General features: G+C 39.6%; 1 protein-coding gene across 1 annotated transcript in view; it reads left to right on the top strand.

Moving 5' to 3' along the window:
* The window catches only part of LOC124612798 (probable cytochrome P450 301a1, mitochondrial), a 135,018-nt gene extending 131,444 nt beyond the window's left edge, over window positions 1-3,574 (top strand). The window contains exon 12 of the mRNA XM_047141202.1: window positions 3,199-3,574. Coding sequence (XP_046997158.1) covers window positions 3,199-3,315 — 117 coding nt within the window. The 3' untranslated portion in view covers window positions 3,316-3,574. The remainder of the gene's footprint in view (window positions 1-3,198) is intronic.
* Window positions 3,575-22,677: the final 19,103 nt, after the last annotated feature.

Genomic DNA, 22,677 nt, shown 5'->3' with positions numbered 1-22,677 from the left:
ATAATTGACTGGTTACACAAGTAACTTAGAATTGTACTAAACTCGCAAGAACATGCCCTAATTAACTTTGTTGATATTTCATCATAACCACTAGAATGCTTTGTTTTTAAAGATTTTATTATGGAAGTTATTTCTTTTGGTGAAGTGAGTGACATATTCATGTACCTGAAGCTATTTGTAAAGGCTAGTTTCAGATATTCAAGGGCATTATTTACCGATCCTGACAATCCAATTCTATCAGTAACGGATATAAAGTACTTGTTAAATAGATTTGCCACACTATGCCCATCGGTTACTAATGTATCATCTACCCTTGGTACTATTTGCTCCTGTTCCTTTCTGGTTCTACCAGTCTCCTCTTTCACTATATCCCATATTGTTTTTATTTTGTTCCCTGACATTGCTATCTTCTTCTCGTAGTGCATTTGTTTAGATGTCTGAATTACTGTTTTTAATATTTTACAGTAATCCTTGTATGTAGCTAAATCGTCAGTATTGGCGCTATTCTTGGTCGACAGATAAATTTTCCTTTTGTCTTAAGGAAATCTTTATTCCTTGTGTAATCCATGGTTTTATTATAGACTTCTACTTAATTTGAGTAACTTTTAGAGGAAAACAGTTTTCAAACGTGGTACTGACATTGTTCATGAATGTGTTATATTTTTCATTCATGTCATGAGCACCATAAAATCCTTCCAGTTCATATCTTTGAGCAGTTTTCTAAAATATGTAATTTTTGGTTGATTGACTACTTTCCTGTACTTGGATTTAGCAGTCTTGATAATCTGCTTAGAATTTACATCTAAAACAAGGAGCTGCATGTCATGATCTGATATCTATCTATTACAGGTTTTATGATATGATTTTGTTCCTTTGATTTGTCTATAAAAATTTTATCAGTGGCTGTCCTTGAGGATTTAGTGATCCTAGTTGGAAAGTTTACAGTGTGAATTAGACTGAAAGACAACATTACTAACTGCAGTAAATGTTTACTGGAAGATTGCATTAGAAAATCTGTAGTAAAGTCACCAGCAATCAGAATTTCTTTGTTTCTTCCTGTTAAATAACCCAAAAGAGCTTCTAGATGATTTATGAATAGATTATAATTTCCTGCAGATGCTCGGTAAATAGTTACTATTATATAGGATCTGTTATGGAACTCTACTTCTGTTGCACATGCTTCTAGATGCTGCTCTAAACAGAATTTATTAATGTCAATGTTCTTCAATTTATGGCAGTTTTTAATAAATGTGGCAACTCCTCCTCCATCCATATCTACTCTGCAGAAGTAGGAAGCTAGCTTAAATCCTGAAATGTCTAACATATCTATACCAGTGGTCACTTGATGTTCAGAGAGGCAGATTGTGTCAATTTAGTTAGATGAATTCATTTCATCGATACAAATGGGTAGTTCATCAACTTTATTTCTGAGTCCCGGAATGTTCTGGTGTAATAAACATAACGGATACTGCATACTAATGGGATTATAACTGCTTTAGCGAAGATGAACTGGCAGTTTCTGATTACTTTCTGTTAAACATTGTTTAAATGGAGGCTGTATGCTAAAATCTGACTCCTGTTCATCTGTTTTCTCAAACTGAGTGTGCCCGCCAATCTCTCTTAAAACTCGTTTTCTTTCCCCCTTCCCTATCCTAAAAAAGGCATCCCTCTGACATCTGTGACCACTGATATTTTAGCACTTGTGGCAGTGTCCTCCCTTAAGTTTTCTGCAATCAACCCAGACAGTTTTCCCTTCCCTTTCCTATTGAGGTGAAGGCCATGTCTATGGTAGTCCCACCGATCGATAACATCCACAGGAATCAAACCAATATGGGACCCTATATCCGTCCTAAGCAGCCACTCCATCTTCAAGTTCACCCTCACAATTGAAGAGTTCAAATGAGTCTGATCATGGTGTCTCAACACAGACACAAATCCCACACTCGTATGCTTCGTTTCTGATGCTTTCTTCACCAAGTCACTCTCTATGGAATATTTAGAGTCTCTGTCAATGCTATTTCCCGAACCACCCACTATAACCACGGCATCCTCCTTTGTGAAATTCTTGCATAAAGAACCTAAATCCTCTGTTACCTGACCCAGATCTGCACTAGGCTTGAAAAATTTTGTGACCAGGTACTCTGGACCTAGATTTTCCTGCAGTAGTTGGTCAACACCTCTACCACGGGGACTACCTAACAACAAAACTTTCTTTCTCTTTACAAATTTCCCTACCTTTTTCAAGTCCTTTAAAGCTTGTTGTGTCCTTTCTACAGCTTCAGCAACATGAGGCTCATTCGATTCTGACTGAGGCAACAGGTCAAATCTATTTTCAAGATTAATGACAAAGCTGTCTGATGCTCTCCTTTGCCTGTTCCCCCTATTACCTGCCTGGTGCCACTTCCCATCTCTGTTCACCCTTCTCCCTCTTTAACCTGTCATGATCCTCCCTTGCCTTGTCTAGGTCAGCTTGAAGAGCTGCAATTTTCCCTTCCTGTTCTAGTATTTTCCTGTCTCTACTTCAGGTTCTACAATACCACTGGTGAACCTCATTTATGTCTCCATTTCCCACGCCACTACATTCGCCCCAATGAAAGAAACTACAGCACCCATCACACCATACCCAAGAAGTATCGATCCTACGGCACGTCACACACTTCTCAAATGGTTCAAATGGCTCTGAGCACTATGGGACTTAACATCTGAGGTCATCAGTCCCCTAGAACTTGAAACTACTTAAACCTAACTAACCTAAGGACATCACACACATCCATGCCCGAGGCAGGATTCGAACCTGCGACCGTAGCGGTCACGCGGTTCCAGACTATACCGCCTAGAACTGCACGGCCACAGCGGCCGGCTACACACTTCTCACTCATGGTAAAAACAGAAATCGTATAAACTGATTTAAGTACTGACTAAAACGTAAACAAAGGACCCTAGAAACTACTCGGGATTTCCACCTAGTTATATTCTGCTTTTGATGATTGATTCTGCTCATTCTCCCTGTATTTTCTGATCACTTCTTACAGATATGAAGTTAAACAAGACTGGATTACATAAATATTGGGTGTGAAACAATGCACCAATGAAAAGTTTAACACCTGATGTTATGAGGTCGTTAGAACTTGGAAAGATTGGAGAGGCTGGGTGATAATAGGGGCTGTGACAAGATTGTTTGCTCGCCTGTGTTTCCAGGTTGTGCGCCGCTTTCAGCTGCACTTTGATGGCGAGATGCGATGGAGGACTACGGTGCTGCATGCACCAGTGACACCACTCACCCTCAAGGTCACCGTGAGGGAGCAGGAGGTGTGACAGAACACCCCTAGCTACTGCTCTGACATCACAATGAAAAGCAGCTACTGTGCAGCTGGACCAGTATTGGAATCTTACACATCCCAGTAGTGATTGGCATTGGTGCTTTGCAACAATATTCATTGTTTTCAATTCCCATTTTTGCCAGTTTTTCAAAACTTGATGTGAGTCCCAAAGTCAGGAAATTAAGCACATTCATTTCATTTTATTGTATATTACAATACTTTAACCTTATTTTTTAGCCAGTATGATGGAGTTATTTTTAGGAAGAAATAAATAAAGCAATTAAAGCTAAATACAAAAGTGATATTGACTTTCACACTATGACAATATTTATCAAAAGATAATCAGAATCTTATCTTATTACATGTAAAAGAGTTTAAGAAGAGTTATATGATAATTATAACAGTAAATGTATAATAGACACAATGGAAATAGGGATGACTACCATCAATATGGTTTCAACTTTCTTCTACAAGCAGTGTTTCACAGTTTCTAAATATTTCAATAATCCCATCATAAACACTTCAAAAAGTTGTTTCAGAGAAATTTTTTTGACCAAATGTACATCTTTAGTTTTATATAGATATCTGGTATTACATCAATATTTGAAGACAATCGGTCAAGAACTTTTGAAGATTATCGCTATATATATATATATATATATATATATATATATATATATATATATATATATATATTAAAATGTGCAGCTCTGTCTGTCTGAACATTTACTACAGCATCCTGTAAAAATTTTAAGTAAATCTATCGAGAACTTTTCAAATTTTTGCTAACAATATATTGATTGAATATATGTTCACATCTTTTATATATATATTTTATGTCCACTAAAATATTTATCAGAGTTTTGTGCAAACATTTGAAGTAAATCGTTTAAGAATCTTTCAAGATTTTCCATCTTTATATATAATCTAGATATACATCAGGTGTACAACTAGAGTTGACGAAAAGCGTTGGTTTGTGTCCTGCTACAAAACATAAGTAAATAAATAATTTAAACAAACTGCCTGTTGGGTTCTGTCTCTGGTTCTTCGGCCGACGTTGGTCTAATGATTTTCCTAACGTTCGCCAGCATGAGCGCTTGGCAATGTCAGAGCTTCACCCTCCATTGCTGGTGGTGGACTGGAGGCCAACTCGCGGCCGCAGACTATATGTACCTGGCGCGCCGACGTCCAAGGGCTTCTCTGCGGTCATTTCCGGCGCGGTTCTCCTCTTGCTGCCCGCAACGATCGTTCGTTGTAGCAGGAGAATATAGGATCAGTTTATCTTTAGGCGGTCGTCTTTCCTGTTGAAGTTATTCTCGTGTTTACGTATTTCTTCAGCTTCTCTGAACAAACGAGTGTGATTCCTCTTCTCTACAGCAAGAACTCCCGTCTCGGGGAGTTTTACTATGTGGTCGGCTTCACACAGGGCGTGCTCTGCCACCGACGATTTCTCCACCTGCCCCATCCTGCAATGTCACTTATGTTCTGTGATCCTGGTGTTCATTGATCGTCGAGTCACTCCAATATAAACTTTTCCGTATGTGCATTGTATGTGGTAAATTCCCAACATTGCAAGTGGTTCCCTTTTATCCTTTGCCGATCTGAAACACTCTTTGATCTTCTTTGTCAGTTTGTAAATAGTCTTTACGTTGTGTTTGCGTAATATAAGACCGATTCTGTCCGTCACCTTGGGAACGTATGGCAGAAACGCCGTACCCGAGACTTCTTTCTCCGACTTTTCTGTAAGTATGTGTGCATTTCTCTGGCTAACAGATATATGGGTGCACTTCTAAACTGACAACGGGGCGTCTCTGAATGCCCTCCTTGGGGAGCTTTAGTAGGCTGTTATGTGAAAGACAAATTCTGTTGAATTTTATATTTAAAACAGTTTGATGTAACTTTCATGAGGTGTTCCGCAATTTGTTGTAAAGCTTGCTCGGAAATGCCTGACAGGAGGGCGAGATAATCATCTACAGGTTGAAGTTCTTTTGTCTGTGTTTGCGTTAATAGTACATATGTTTTTTGTATGGAGTCCGCATTTAGCAAAACACAATTTTGTTTTTTATCCCAAACATGTTTCATTGTGGTTGCAGCATCATCAGGGGGTTTTAGACAAAAAGAATGTTCTTTACTGTTTATATACATGTAAATATTAGCTTTTAATCATAATTACAGATTTTTGAAGAGCATATAAAATTGTGTATTCATACCTTTTTACCACATGGCGTGGTTTTCCTGCTGTATTATGTTTTCACAGTGTCTGCTTTCTTATACAGTTTGTCATCTGCAACCATATACAACTTAATGTAGACAAAATATTACAATTTCAAAATTGTTATGACTATGCTTGAAATTAATTAATTTTATGTAAAAGGTTTTATGTGTGTGTGTGTGTCTATTTACATTATGTTTCGCTTATATTTTCTTTTCTCCTCATCTTCTTCACTGTGGAGCTCTGTGTATTGAGGTGTCACTGTCACTGTTTCACTGTCTGCCAGCTGTAAAAACAAGATGGCGGACAATGGAACAGTTGAAGGTGTGGAAACAAGATAGCGGTCAGTGGAACATTTGAAGGTGTTACTAGCAGTTCTTTTGCATCCTTCAGAGGTGCATGTGCCATTTTGTTTGTGTGTGTGTGTGAGTGTGTGTTTGAGGATTCTTCATTATATATATATATATATATATATATATATATATATATACTTTTTCAGTTTTGTCTGTATGTATGTGTGTGTCGGGGGGGGGGGGTGTTCTTTAGATTGGTGTTATCTAATAATTCTCTGCGGCCAGAGAACAGAGTTCCAATACAGAGAGCTGTGTATTCATTTATTATTTGTTTTCCTTCAGCTATGGCTTTTTGTATGTGATAGTTTTATTCAATTATTGGTTTTGTGGTGGCCTGATGCTGCATTTGAGAATTTTGAAGTCAGTATTGATATCTGTTGGGCAATGTTTCTTGTCCATAAGGTGTTCAGCAAATGTGGGATGAAAGGTGTTACTTTTTAATGCTCTTCTGTGTTCTGTGTATCTGGTACAAATGTTTCTGCTTGTCTGTCCTATATAAACTGATTTGCAGTCCTGACACGTTAGTTGGTAAAGACCAGATGTGTTGTGTTTGTCTGTGCTTTTGTTGGTTGTCCTTAGTTTTCTCTGTGTTGAGTTGTCCGTCCTGTAGGCTATTTTTAGCTCTTGTTTTTTGAGTATGTTGCCTATTCTGTGGGCTGCTTTGTTGTTGTAGGCGAGAGTAAACCACTTGTTTGTTGTTGTGGGTGTTTCTTGTTCATTTGTGCTCATGTGTGTGTTCTATGTGTGTGTTCTATGTGTTTGTAAGTTGGTGAGAAGGCTTTAGTTTATGTGTGTTATTTTTAATTTTGTGGTTCAGTTTATCTATAGTATTTGTATCATATCCATTTTCTACAGCTATTGTCTGATTGTCTGTAATTCATTGCTACAGTTGTTTTCAGTGAGTGGAGTTTTGTTCAGTCTTTGTAGCATATATTGGAAACCGTCTAGTTTGTGTGCAATCGAATGATCAGAATGTTTGTGAATGACTGTGCTGGTGATGGTTACTTTTCTGAATATGGAGAATTGGTGTTGTTTGTTGTTTCTGTGTATTGTGATGTCAAGGAAATTTAACGTTTTGCCGTTTTCTATTCCTATGGTGGATTTTATTTTCGGGTGCACTTTGTTTATATCACTGTGGAGTTGTTGGATGCAAGTGTGTGTTTCATTGAGAAGTCATATGATGTCATCTACATAACGATAATATTTTATGAGGAGGCCTCGTGATCTGCATCTTACCTGCATGCGACAATACCTATGGAACAATGAGGGCTAATGAGGCAGAATCATTTAAAGTGAAAGTTAAGTTTCCTCCAATAAGCGAAACAAACTTAGGTGGACAGGGTCCTTTTGCCCTTCGCAAAACACTTAACTGTCAGATTTAATTGTATTCATACATGCTTTTAAAATAAATCAAGAACATTAAATAAAATCAAATAACTGAATGTTCTGCAGCAGGTAGACAGTATGCTGCTTGATATTTTACTGTAGTACATAAGCTTATGTCAGGTTTATTGCCTTCTTCAGTACATCTGCACACAATTGGACTTATTTATAAATTAATTAGAATACCATTTATAAAGATTTTTTAAAAATTTAATATTGTACTCACGTTCTGACATTGTATATGAATGTATTTCAACACTGAGCAAACTACTGTTGCTGTCTGTAGTTGCTGGGTGCAATTTACATTAAGTTACTTAGGTCTGTCCGTGTAATGCTTCATGATGAAGATGCTTTACTTTGAAATATACGTACATATACAATATCCCTTCGATATACTAACTTTTACAGACATACAGTTCAAAAAAATTTTAAAGTTGTTCGATAACTTGCTGTTGCACGCTTATTATAATACGTTTTTTTTATTATTTGATGGTTGTAGAAATTCAAGTTTGATAGCTAGTTGTTTACTCAAAGATACGTTGTTGCGGGTCGTGTATCAGTGGCACTGTTAGTGATATGTTTGTAATTTCTGGTGTTTTGGTTATCCTTCATTCCTAAATAAAATTTCAATAATTTTTTTAAACTGTATGTCCGTACAGTTGGTTTGGTTAGTATATCATATGGATGTTGTATATGTATGTATATTTCAAAGTAACACAGGCGAGCATGAAGTATTAAATGGGCAGACCTAAGTAACTCATTGTAAATTGCATTCAACAACTACAGACAGCAACAGTAGTTTGCTCAGTGTTGACATACGTTCGTATACAACGTCAGAACGTTGCAACTTGCTACAGCGTGCCTCACATTTATTGCCGATCATCACGAAGCGTTTTGCAAATTTGAATGAAAGCGCGGAACCTTAAATGATTTGGCCGCAGTCTCCAAGCTATAATTCCGTTTCGCCCGTAAATAAAGTACCGGCCCCGTAAAACTGATGGTGCTATTAAAAGATGAAATCCATTCTAAATTTTACAGCAATTTTCTAGAAATCTATTTGGCCACTGACAAAGAAGCACCCACCATCAACAACGGCCGTCTGCTCCAGGTGCTTGATTCCAGTTCCGATTTAAAGTCAGATTATCATTCATTTTAGCAGTCTTGCGAGAGCAGACACGTCAAGTAGGAAAAACAACCTTATAATGGTCGAGTTAGTTGATGTCTGACACGCTTACATCCATTAAATATCTTGGCGTAATGTTGCAGAGCGACAAAAAATGCAACGCGCAAGCACGGGCGGTTGCAGAAAAGGTGAATGGTCGACTTCGGATTATTGGAAGAATTCTAGGAAAGCACGGTTCACCTACACAGGAGACCGCGTACAGAACACTTGCACAGCCCTTTATTGAGTATTGCTGGAGTGTTTGGTATCGTCACTAGACCAGATTAAAGAAAGATATCGAAGTAATCCGAAGGAGTACTGCTAGATTTGTTACCGGTAATTCGATTAGGTGGCAAATATTACTAAGATGCGTCGTGAACTCAAATATGAAAACGTAGAGGAAAGATGACATTCTTTTCTTTGAAATTGTTCAGAGAACTGGCATTTGCGACCTATTGAAGAACGATCCTACTATCACTTACATATATCTCGTGTAAGGATCGCGAAGACAAGATAAATATTGACTTGCGAAATATGTAAGTAGATGTGTGCATTAACACTAATGATATTTAGATTTTATCTAAATGTACGTGTTACACAGACGTTCAAACACGTCCTCCTCCTAGAACCTTGACGAACAATGTTCCGGTGATGGCGAGATAAATATAAGTGACAATGGCCTGAAACTATTGGTGTACGCATTGAACAGTACCTCCACACTTTCTTTTCGTATTTCGGCAGTCTCCCACTAATTCCCTGCCAGTGACATTATACAGGCTGAACCATAACAACACCGACAAAACTTTGATTGCTCGTTATATAGTAATTGCATTCTGTTTGATTTCTTACCTCCATTTATCTTTGTATCTCTGTTGTACGCAAAATATCTGAACGACATGTGCTGTAGTGATCTCTGTGTATAGAATACAATCCCCTCCCCCCCCCCCCCTCACCAGCCCCCGAAACATGCCTCATACGGCTATACCATGCAGCACAAAGGTCGCGACATATTGTCTGGGAGAGCCTAATCCTCGTTGTAATTAACGTTGTCTGCCAGAAACATGATACTGCTACGAGAGACTGCAAACACTAGTGTACGTCAATGGGTTGAATATTTAATATTCACCAAAACTTCAACGAAATGAGTTGAATTATGGCAGAAAACGTGTTGTAAAGTTATACTTACTCCAATCACAAAATTAGTGAAAGGCAGATAAACGGCAGAGAGGGTGTGAATAGTCCCGTATCACCCATAGTTCTTAACTTATTTGCGGAGTGTTTTCAGGATGGAGCACTCAGGGCAGCATCCTTAAATCCAATGTGTTTATGGAGGTATGCAGATGACTTTTTATTAATAAAATTCATTACATGAAGTTCATGCCTTCAATTGTTTCTCAGCAACAGCGGCGTCACATCTGAAGATAATTGTTAGACAGACCGGCAAAATATTTTATCAGCTTGACACGAATATCAGGCTGCAAACGCAAGAAGAGTATCACAAGTTAGAATAACCTCAATTTTATTATTCAGAAACTAAAAACACACACGCTCTGTCATTTGCAGTGATTTAAAAATAGTGCAATATTATCTGCATATAAACGTGCGACGATATTATTATCAATTCAGAACTGCTTACGGTAATTTTCCCCATAAAAAAAGCAATTTAGTGTGGAGCCCCTGACATAACAATACGCTACATGTGCGTCTGACGACGTAGCGTTACACGTCACTGGCGAAGGGCTAACAGTAACGTGCTGTGTGTAATATGCGTAAAAAATGCACGACGTCGCCTGGAGTAAAGGGCCCAGTGGGAGAGCATTTCAAATTTCATGGGACATTTCCAACGTTACGGGCCCGTGACAACGTTGACCACCAGTTTGTCTACAGAATCAGCGCACATGCTCCGTGTAGTGTAAACAATTCTCGCCAGAGATGCAGCGCAGCAACCAGAAATAATAGGCGGCAGTATTGCTGTAGCTGCAACGTCCTGACATAAATGTTCCCACGGTCACTACACTCCATGCCTGGCATTATTAAGTTGGCCTCTGGAACGAACTGATTAATTGTGGTAATATAGTTTCTTAATTGCCCTCCCCCCTCCCCCCCCCCCCCCCAATGATAGTGATCTTTTCTTTGAGTTTCTTGAGTTATTATACCACCGTATTAAGATCTTTTTTGTAGACAAGTACTCTCTCTTTGAACTAGTATACTGTTAGTCCAGTACGTAGGGTGAGTGCAGCATCCAGCTGGTATTGTTACGTGACTTCCGTATAACACAGTTCATTCATATTTTTCGTTGAGCTCGAAACTTTAATATCACACCTATTTGCCCTGCATTTAACATTTGATATTAACAGCAATGGCGTTTATGTTTGCAATAGCGCGTCAGAGGACGAAAAAATAGTTTCCTTATATATGTACCACAATGGTGTAATTATCGTTGTCATAATAGTAAGAGCTGCTTTATGAACTGAAATATATCAAGACACATTGCAATAAATAGTTAATATAGCACAGCTAGTTTTCGTGACTGCATGGCTCCAAAGAATATCCCAAAACTAACATAAAAAACCATACCCGTACAGACAACAATATATCGCAGCCGTTAAAGAAACACGGTACCAAAGACAAATAAAACAAAGGAATAATAGCTTAAAATCAATATACCACACAAGCTGAGCCTCGATCTCTCAAATCTAGTAATGTGCAAGCCAAGAAGTTTGTATTCGAAAGGAAGATGTACTCATAATACGTTCCAAGTTTATGTAAATTGTAAGCACTGTTTATATTCATTGGGAGGACAACCAAATATATTGTTTAGTTTAAGTTTGGACTGATCAGGTGCATAAGCGGGTAACAAAACGTAACACTCGTTTCACAACACTCTGCGACTGTGACGTCATTTCGACGTCTAGCACAATGCCACCAACCACCGCAAGAACTGCTATCGACTTTGTGATAACGATGAATATGAATGTTATTTCTCCTCCTTTCACTCGCAGCAATTTAAGCTATCCTCTTAGGTTCCCGCTTAACCACGCACTCGGAAACCGCCACATTTTTGTATTCAAATAGCCACATATTTGTGAAAAGGATCAATATGAACGTTATTGCTCCTTGTTTCACTCGCAGCAATTTAAGCAGTCCTCTGAGATTCCTACCTAACCGTCCACTCGGAAATCACCACATATTCAGAAATTAAGGGCCAATTATTTGTGAGAAGGAAGAATATGAATTTTATTGCTACTCGTTTCAATGACAGCAATTAAAACTGTCATCTTAGATTTCTGCTTGACCATACATTCGCAAATCGCCATATATTCGAAAACAAACAGTGAAATATTTGTGGCAAGGAAGAATACAAATGTTAATGCTCCTCGTTCCACTAGCAACAGTTTGCTATTTTAGCTGCCCTCTTAGGTTCCTGCCTAACGAACACACTGATCCTTCTTTCTCTAATCAGATTAAAATATAAATATCATCGAATATTGCAGGGCATATCTGTATTACATTCACAAGGAAGTCCCAGAACGTGTTAACAACGCAAAAATGAAAAGAAAATGTTTCTGTGTAGTGGTATGTTCGACTACAGAAACCACGACCTTATCCACTACAGTAGGACTTCGCAAACCCATAGCTACGATATTTTCGAATCGGGGCAAAAACTTGATACAGGTGCTCCCCCTCCCCTCCCCCTCGACCGTTTGAGATAGTACGTCAAATGTTTAAAAAGATTTGATTTTTCAAAAACATGATAATTTTGTAGTGCATATCTTTCTAAAGAGTATAGTGTATAAAATATATATGTTCTAGGAAATGTAAGACATGTTATTTGGTCTGTGCCAAACTGCAGTGCCACGCCTCTTCACACAGCATTTTTCTACCGCACGTTACTGTATTTCGACAAGTGGAATTTAACGCGTATACTTTGTAATAGAAGCCATCAAAGCTACGTTCTGGACAGCGAATATTAAACTGTTCCGTAGTGCCTGTTATGCTCCCTGTCGACCGATTTGACTTCCAAGCCTCCTTCAAAAAAAAAAAAAAAAAAAAAAAAAACCTCACAATTAATACTGAGTGGGATTATTTGTGACCAGGAGAATAAGAACTCTTCAGAAAATCTAAACTGTTTACTGCCTATTAGCTAATTAGTTTCTCTTTTGTGTGACATAAAATTAAATATAGGAAACATAAAAACCAGTAAAGACAAGAGACATGCAATACAGTACACATTTCTTCAGTCATTAGGCCTCAGCAATTTTTTTCTCTAATCTTACGACAGCCTTACACGGAGAGGTTTCCTTTCTACGATAGAATCTATTAGCTCATCAAAGTTCGTTAAACGTTTTGCTACATGAAAAATCAAAATGTAGTTGTCTAATATCGAAAAAGCTGTTAATACGAATAGTACACAAGAGTATCTTTTGTCACTGCCTGCTGTTGTTGTTGTGGTCTTCAGTCCTGAGACTGGTTTGATGCAGCTCTCCATGCTACTCTATCCTGTGCAAGCTTCTTCATCTCCCGATAGGTACTGCAGCCTACATCCTTCTGAATCTGTTTAGTGTATTGATCTCTTGGTCTCCCTCTACGATTTTTACCCTCCACGCTGCCCTCCAGTACTAAATTGGTGATCCCTTGATGCCTCAGAACATGTCCTACCAACCGATCCCTTCTTCCTGTCAAGTTGTGCCACAAACTCCTCTTCTCCCCTAATACACTTCAATACCTCATCATTAGTTATGTGATCTACCCATCTAATCTTCAGTATTCTTCTGTAGCACCACATTTCAAAAGCTTCTATTCTCTTCTTGTCCAAACTATTTATCGTCCATGTTTCACTTCCATACATGGCTACACTCCATACAAATACTTTCAGAGACGACTTCCTGACACTTAAATCTATACTCGATGTTAACAAATTTCTCTTCTTCAGAAACGATTTCCTTGCCATTGCCAGTCTACATTTCATTCTCATGCTCTAGTTTCTCAAGCATGGGATCGCAAAGTAGCAGTAGTGCGTAATTATTATATAAATTAGGAATTGCTGTAGTCTTCCATATAATTTATGTGATGTGACTGTTTCTTTTTCTTCCTCACTCTAGTAATCTTGTCATCACTGCCTGCTAGCTAAAACGAAATAGGCCTTTATAATATTGCAGCAGTTGTAACCAAACGCCAAATAAGCGAGACTGTTTCGGAACAATGGTACTTCTGTCTCCTTTAAAACAAATAACACGACAGAATACAATTCACAAAGTACCAATATCAAATGCCTATCAGGGCTGCTACAATCAAAAAGTTTTGTGTTCGGAAATGGTTTTACATTTCATTCTCATCCTCCAGTTTCTCAAGCATGGGATCGCAAAGTAGCAGTAGTGCGTAATTATTATATAAATTAGGAATTGCTATAGTCTTCCATATAATTTATGTGATGTGACTGTTTCTTTTTCTTCCTCACTCCAGTAATCTTGTCATCAGTAATTCTGTAGCTATTCCTGTCATTGTCAAAACTTATTCTCCAGTTAACTTTACTAACCCTGCCAGAATCATCGGTTTAGCTATGCAAACTTTATTCTCCGGTTAGGCGTTATTAAGTGTTCGTACAAAGCGTTTTCCGCGATATTCTGAGAACAGAACTTAGACGGTTACTAACTTGGGACTGTACTACTGGCCCTTAGTAGTGTCGCGATCTGGCAGAAATTTTCTGTCAGAATTTCATTTTCTTGTGTACACCAAGAAGATAATATGCAATCTTTCTCACCTGTTATTCCTGATAATCGTTTATTTCCACTCTGATAGTCTCAATCTATAGATTTCGCTAATGATTATAACGACACTCATCACTCGCATCGCACACCCAATGAACCACATAGACAAACAGCGATTCGGCTCCCCCCGTCGGAGGTTCGAATCCTCCCTCGGGCATGGGGGTGTGTGTGCTGTCCTCAGTGTAAGTTAGTTTAAGTTAGGTACGACGGGAATTCCTCTGGCACAGACATCACGTACACTATGCACGCATTCAAAAATCAACTCATGAATCGTTCATGAATCAACTTAGAATGTGTTCAAAAATGTTCAAATCCAACAGCGATGCATTTCAAAATCATATGGGTAATCGATGGACCAACGTGTGCTGGGTGCCAGTGGCTTTGTGAAACAAGTTTTTTCTCTTCTATGGATTTGGCGCCCCCTGAAATTTCCTCCCGGGTCAGATACTCTGGTTTGCCCTTCCCCCCCCCCCCCACCCCCCCCCCCCCACCCCTACCTACCTAGATCCGGGCCGGGGACTTCGCCATATGATAGCAGTCTGCTGTAGTGGTTATCATTGTTCGTCTTGAAGGCTTATATCGTTGATGCATTATCAAGTGAAATGATAATGGTGGCATGTTTTTGATAAATTTTCAATGTGTCATTCCTTGAAATGGCATACTGCAAGTTATAATACAAGTGTGTTTCATGCTTAATTTGAAAATTACTGACTACAACTCACACCTGAGAGAGCACTCTTATATGAAAGCACTAAAGTCGATAAATCGTGATATGACTTTTAATTGTTATAATATTGTTGTTGTGGTCTTCAGTCTAAAGACTAGTTTGATGCAGCTCTCCACGCTACTCTACCCTGTGCAAGCCTCTTCTTCTCCGAGTAACTACTACAACCCACGTCCCTCTGAATCTGCTTAGTGCAGTCATCTCTTGGCCGCCCTCTATGATTTTTGCCCTCCACGCTTCCCTCCATTACTAAACTGTTGATCGCTTGATGCCTCAGAGCGTGTCCTACCAACCGATCCATTCTTCTAGTCAAGTTGTGCTATAAATTTCTCTTCTCCTCAATTCTGTTCGATACCTCCTCGTTAGTCAGGTGAGCTATCCACCCAATCTTTATCATTCTTCTGTAGCGCCACATTTCAAAAGCTTTTATACTCTTCTTGTCTACACTGTTTATCGTTCATGTTTCACTTCCACACATGGTTACACTCCATAAAATACCTTCAGAAAAGACTTCGTGACTCTTGAACTTATACTCAATATTAACATATTTCTCTTTTTCAGAAAGACTTACCTTGCCATTGCCAGTCTACATTTTATATCCTCCATACTTCGATCATCATCAGTTATTTTGCTGCCCAAAGAGCTAAACTTATCTGCTATTTTACGTGTCTCATTTGCTAATCTGATTCCCTCAGCATCACCTTGTTTAATTTGACAACATTGCATTACCCTAGTTTTGCTTTTGTTGTTGTTCATATTATATCCTCCTTTCAAGACACTGTCCATTCTGTTCAACTCTTCTTCCAAGTCCTTTGCTGTCTCTGACAGAATTATAATGTTGTCGACAAACCTCAAGGTTTTTATTTCTTCTTCCTGGACTTTAATTCCTACTCCAAATTTTTCTTTTGTTTCCTTTACTGCTTGCTCAGTATACAGATTGAATAACATCGAGAGTAGGATACAGCCCTGTCTGACTCCCTTCTCGACCATTGCCTCTAAGTCTAGATATAACACAAACGTAGGTTTGCCTTTCCTTAACTTGTCTTCTAAGGGAAGTCGTAGGGTCACTTCCTACGTTTCCCTGGAATCCAAACAGATCTTCCAAGAGTTCAGCTCCTACCAGTTCTTCCATTCTTCTGTAAAGAACTCGTGTTAGTATTTTGTAAGAATGACTTATTAAACTGATAGTTCGATAATGATCAAACCTGTCAGCACCTGCTTTCTTTGGGATTGGAATTATTATATTTTTCTTCAAGTCCGAGGGTATTTCGCCTGTCTAATACATCTTGCTCACCGGATGGAAGAGTCTTGTCTCTCCAAAGTGTATCAGTAGTTCTAACGGAATGTTATCTACTCCGGGGGCTTTGTTTTGACTTGGGTCTTCCAGTGTTCTATTGAATTCTTCACGCAAACTCTTTCCTTCCATGTAATCTTAATCTAAATCCTCTTCCATTTCCATAATGCTGCCCTCAAGTACATCGCCCTTGTATAGATCCTTTATAATACTCCTTCCACCTTTCTGCTTTCCCTTCTTTCTTTAGGACTGGTTTTCTATCTGAGCTCTTGATATTTATACAGGCGGTTCTCTTTTCTCCAAGGGTCTCTTTAATTTTCATGTAGGCGACATCTATCTTATCCTTAGTAATACATGCTTCTACATTCCCACTTAGCCATTTTACACTTCCTGACGATCTTGTTTTTGACACGTTTGTACTCTTTTTCGCCAGCTTCATTTACTGCATTTTTATATTTTCTCCTTTCATCAATCAAATTCAATATCTCTTCTGTTACCCAAGGATTTCTACTAGCCGTCATCTTCTTACCTACTTGATCCTCTGCTTTCTTGACTATTTCATCCCTCAAAGCTACTCATTCTTCTACCGTATTCCTTTCACCTGTTCGTCCCCTAATGCTCCCTCTGAAACCCTCTACAGCCTCTGGTTCTTTCCGTTTGTGTAGGTCCCATCTCCTTAAATACCTAACGTTTTGCAGTTTCTTCAGTTTTTATCTACAGCTCATAACCTTTTAATTGTGGTCAGAGTCCACATTCGCCCCTGTAAATGTCTTACAATTTAAAACCTGTTTCCTAAATCTCTTTCTTACCGTTATATAATCAATCTGAAACCTTCTGGTGTCTCCAGATATCTTCCATGTATACAACCTTCCTTCATGATTCTTAAACCAAGTGTTAGCGATGATTAAGTTATGATCTGTGCAAAATTCTACCAGATGGCTTCCTCTTTCTTTACCCCCAGTCCATATTCACCTACTACTTTTCCTTCTCTTCCTTTTCCTACTAGCAAATTCCAGTTCCCTATGATTATTAAATTTTCGTCTCCCTTAAGTATCTGAACAATTTCTTTTATCTCGTCATACATTTCTTCAGTCTCTTCATCATCTGCAGAGCTAGTTGGCATTTAAACTTGCACGACTGTGGTGGGTGTGGGCTTCGTGTCTATCTTGGCTACAATAATGCGTTCACTATGCTTTTCATAGTAGCTTATCTATGATCCAAATTTTTTATTCATTATTAAACCTACTCTTGAATTATCCCTATATGATTTTGTATTTATAACCTTTATTCACCTGACTAGAAGTTCTGTTCTTCCTGCCACTGAACTTCACTAATTCCCACAGTATGTAGCTTTAACTTATCCATTTCCCTCTTTAAATTTTCTGACCTACTTTCCCGATTCTGATCCGTAGAACGCCAGTTTTGTTTCTCCTGATAACTACGTTCTTCTGAGTAGTTCCCGTCCAAAGACCCAATGAGGGACTGTTTTACCTGTGGAATATTTTACCCAACAGGACACCATCTTCAATCATAAAAGCAGTTATAATAAATCACACGAAGAACTGCGTGGTTTTATAAATCTCCAATACATGTGCATTACGTGTAGTTGTCAGGCCCATATTGAACGCTAACAGAAGTCGACAGCAGTTCCTGCGGTTGTCGACATTGCACATGACACCAAAATGACGTCACTTTTACGGAAGGTGTGAAGTGAGTGTTACATTAAGCCCATTATCTTTTGTTCAAGTAGTTCAGGTTGTAGATTTAGTAACACCATCACAAATCACAACTCCTTCTACAGACGTAATGTGAGCTACACACATCAAAAAAGTTTTACATCACCTCGCTTCCGATGTTCGGGAACCTGTGAAGAAAATTGGAATAGACATCAATATAAACATCATGTCCACCCTTTTTATTGTTGATGAAAACCACACATTACATGTTGTACTACCGTACAGCGAGACCTTCAGAGGTGGTGGTCCAGATTGCTGTATACACCAGTACCCATTAGCACGTCCTCTGGCATTGATGGATGCCTTTATTTATCGTAGCATACTATCTATAAATTCATCAAGGCACTGTTGGTCCATATTGTCTAACTTGGCTCTGAGCACTATGGGACTCAACTGCTGTGGTCATCAGTCCACTAGAACTTAGAACTACTTAAACCTAAATAACCTAAGGACATCACACACACCCATGCCCGAGGCAGGATTCGAACGTGCGACCGCAGCAGCAGCGCGGCGACGGACTGAGTGCCTAGAACCGCACGGCCACCGCGGCCGGCTATTGTCTAACTCCTCAACGGCGATTCGGCGTAGACCCCTCAGAGCGGTTGGTAAGTAACGTCTTCCATAAACAGACCATTTCAATCTATCCCAGGCATGTCCAGTAGGGTTCATGTCTGGAGAACATGCTGGCCACTCTAGTCGAGTGATGTCGTTTTCCTGAAGGAAGCCATTCACAAGGTGTGCACGATGGGGGCGCAAATTGCCGTCCATGAAGACGAGTGCCTCGCCAATATGCTGCCGATATGGTTGCACTGTCGGTCGGAGGATGGCATTCACGTATCGTACAGCCGTTGGTGCCTTCCATGACCACCAGCAGCCCACATTGACCTCACATAATGCCACACCAAAACAGCAGGGAACATCGACTTTGCAGCACTCACTGGACGCCGATTGTCTGGTTGAAGGTGTATGCATCGGTGAAGAGAATGTGATGCCAATCCTGAGCGGTCCATTCAGCATGTTGTTGGGCCCATCTGTACAGCGCCGCATGGTGTCGTGGTTCCAAAGATGGGCCTCGCCGTGGGCGTCGAGAGTGAAGTTGGACATCATGCGGCCTATTGCGCACAGTTTGAGTCGTAACACGACGTCCTGTGGCTGCACGAAAAGCATTACTCAACATGGTGGCGTTGCTGTCAGGGTTCCTCCGAGCCATAATCCGTAAGTAGCGGTCATCTACTGCAGTATCAGCCCTTGGGCAGCCTGAGCGAAGCATGTCATCAACAGTTCCTGTCTCTTTGTATCTCCTCCATTCCTGAACAATATCGCTTTGGTTCACCCCGAGACGCCTGGACACTTCCCTTGTTGAGAGCCCTTCTGGTCACAAAGTAACAATGCGGACGCGATCGAACCGCTATATTGACCGTCTAGGCATGGTTGAACTACAGACAACAAGAGCCGTGTACTCCTTCCTGGTGGAATGACTGGAACAGATCGGCTGTCGGACCCCCACGGTCGAATAGGCGCTACTCATGCATGGTATTTTGCATCTTTGGGCGGGTTTAGTGACATCTCTGAACAGTCAAAGTGAGTGTGTCTGTGATAGAATATCCACAGTGAACGTCTGCCTTGAGGCGTTCTGGGAACCGGGGTGATGCAAAACATTTTTTTTATGTGTGTGTATGAACACAACATCAGTTGACACTACTGTAGACTGTTCACGAACCATGGCAGGTAGCGCAGGTCGAGGCGCTGACGGGGACTGGAGTGCTGTCAGTTCCAAGCAACAGGCGCAGTATGTGGATACAAGTGTTTTGCGCTTGATAAAGGCGTGTATCCTGCAAATCATGTCTCGAGGCGCTGACGGGGACTGGAGTGCTGTCAGTTCCAAGCAACAGGCGCAGTATGTGGATACAAGTGTTTTGCGCTTGATAAAGGCGTGTATCCTGCAAATCATGTCTCGCGCTTGATGATATAAAATTTGATGCTTACCACCACTGTCAGCGATGACAGCTCAGAACAAACGGAAAAAAATTCGCTAAATAACTCGCTACGATCACTTTTAATGCTCGCATTGGCTACGACGTTCATAGCAGAGCTCTCAGGACACTACTGAACGCTCATTAGTTGACGCAGAATGTCTGACGCAGGTGCCCAGAACAAGCCTAAACACGACCGCTGTCGTCCCTGACGCCCACTATAGCGTCCCCTAGCAAACGAAAACAACCTTCTGCATGTGCACGGCGTCACGAGACCAGTATGTCATGGTTCAAAGCTAACGGGCGGTATCGAGGGATCAGATCTTTCTGTGCTGCGTACATTATTTTTGCTTGTGGATAAAACTTATACATGACAGCCTGAGTGATTTCCTCCAGATTGATAAATTTCTACACCTTTTTTCTCATACTGTAGTACAAAAAAAAAGTTATGATGTGTGTGAATTTCTAAGGGACCAAACTGCTGAGGTCATAAAAAAAATGGCTCCGAGCACTATGGGACTTAACTTCTAAGGTCATCAGTCCCCTAGAACTCAGAACTACTTAAACCTAACTAACCTAAGGATATCACACATCCATGCCCGAGGCAGGATTCGAACCTGCGATCGGAGCGGTCGCGCGCTTCCAGAATGTAGCGCCTAGAACCGCTCGGCGGCGCTGAGGTCATCGGTCCCTAGACTTAAACGCTACCTAAACTAACTTAAACTAACTTATGTTAAGAACAACACACACACACCCATGCCCGAGGGAGGACTCGAATCTCAAACGGGAGCGGCCGCGCAGTCAGTGACTTGGCGCATCTAACCGCGCGGCCTGCTGTTATATTGTTACCAGGTGGTTATAATTAAAGTGCAGCTACTCACGGATTTCCAGTGAGGAATGTAATTATCGTATGATAGCAAAACTTGGTAGATATGCTACTACATTAATACGGAACCGATTTACGCCGGAAAAAATTATTCCAATTTAGGCCATTAGGTTCATCTCTGGAGCTGTACAGCGTCTCGTTGGCATCTCCAGTGTTCGCACTGAAAAAATTGTGTAAACCGTGGTTAGTTATAAAATCAACATTATCCCTTTCTCAGTTATTTGACCTTTTCTGTCATGCTCCGTTCCTAATCCATTACATATGGAACTATGTGATTTCCAGTGTAAGTCAGTTCTGCATTAATGCATTAGAATATCTACCAAGTTTCGATGCCATACGACTATTACAACCTACACGGAATCTGCGGGAGTAGCAGCATGTAGCATGATAAAATGAAATTAATACTTCAGTTTCCCTAAGCATGAACAAAGATTAAACATATGGCACTGGAAACTAAAAACTGAAGAATTTCGTCACTAAAAGTATTTAAATGTGTGTGTCAAACTGCCAATATGCTGCACGTCTTAGTTCCGAATTCGACGTTTTTCTCGACACTTTTCATTTTTGCGCACTAGAAAACCAGTCATCAGTAATGCCACAGCACAATTTTTAAAATAGAGATGTGGATATACAATTAAGAGTAATACAAAACATGTAAAATCAGTACATTCTAAAGTAACGATGTAACGACATCCAGAATTTTCAGAGTGCATACGGATAAATCTCACGTCGAACCATAGAGATGTAGGTTTTCAAATAGATGTACGTTGGCGATAAAAACTCTGACGGAATTTTGGTTTGCTAACGTACATCGACTTGAAAACCTACATGTCTATGGTCTGCATCTGAAAGCCCAACCCGTGTGTATTTCTACATTATGATTTTTAGCCAATGCAGTCAGAAAAATAAGAACTCGTCGGAAGTCTTCGTTTTCTATTTGATATTACTTCTTTTCTACCATTAACCCAGTGTTTTGTGTAATGTGAATAATTAAGGGTCTATCTTTGCACGAAACTCGAAATTACAATTTACAATAGAAAAGTTATAAACAATGTCTTAGGAACGCACGGGTGTGCTAACGAAACAAAACCGCTATCCGGTTATCTGTAAATGAATAAATAGAACTGTTAATGGTAACATTTACTGACTTTCGATTGTAGTGAACATGTAGTAACGATTATTTCCAGTGTAATCAGCTGTTAATGACTTCTGAAATGGATATTATTTTGCAATATTTTTTACCTCCCTCTGTACTTCTAAGGAAATTTGATTAATTAAAAAATATTTTCACCTAATTTGAAAAAAAAATTAGTAAACTAGTGTAATGTAAGGATCATAATGCAAGAGTACATTATTCACTATACACAAATGTTAGATCCCATAGTGCTTAGAGCCATTAGAACCATTTTGAACTGTACACAAAGTGTGGATTAATTGACCGAGTAGTTGACATATAGCTCACAAGCAACGTCGTTTGTACAAGTAAAAACGATTTTGCAATGCGGTGTGGGTACTATCAACAGGGAGAAGAGACTGGGTAGATAGATGTAACACAGAAATTGTGGAACTCAGAACATGTGGGACTTCGATCACCTTTCCTGACGTATCTGAAATATTTCCTTAAGTCTGGAACTCGTCCGATTGGTGGTGGGCTTAATTATGGCATACTTCCTATGGAAGCATTCAGAGTCTCTATATAACTGTCCCATGTAATGCACTGGGTGATACATGTAACTCCTTGCTGTAGTGTGTAAAACATTTCTTCTTGAATTGAACGAGGATCTACCTTTCAACAAAACAGATATATTCTTCCATTAGGTACCATCACTATTTGAACAATACCAAACAGACGGTAAAATAGAACAA

Source organism: Schistocerca americana, chromosome 4 (genome assembly GCF_021461395.2).
Source record: "Schistocerca americana isolate TAMUIC-IGC-003095 chromosome 4, iqSchAmer2.1, whole genome shotgun sequence".
NCBI lineage: Eukaryota > Metazoa > Arthropoda > Insecta > Orthoptera > Acrididae > Schistocerca > Schistocerca americana.
Note: the sequence above shows the minus strand (reverse complement) of the source record. Positions and strands in the feature narration are given on the sequence as shown.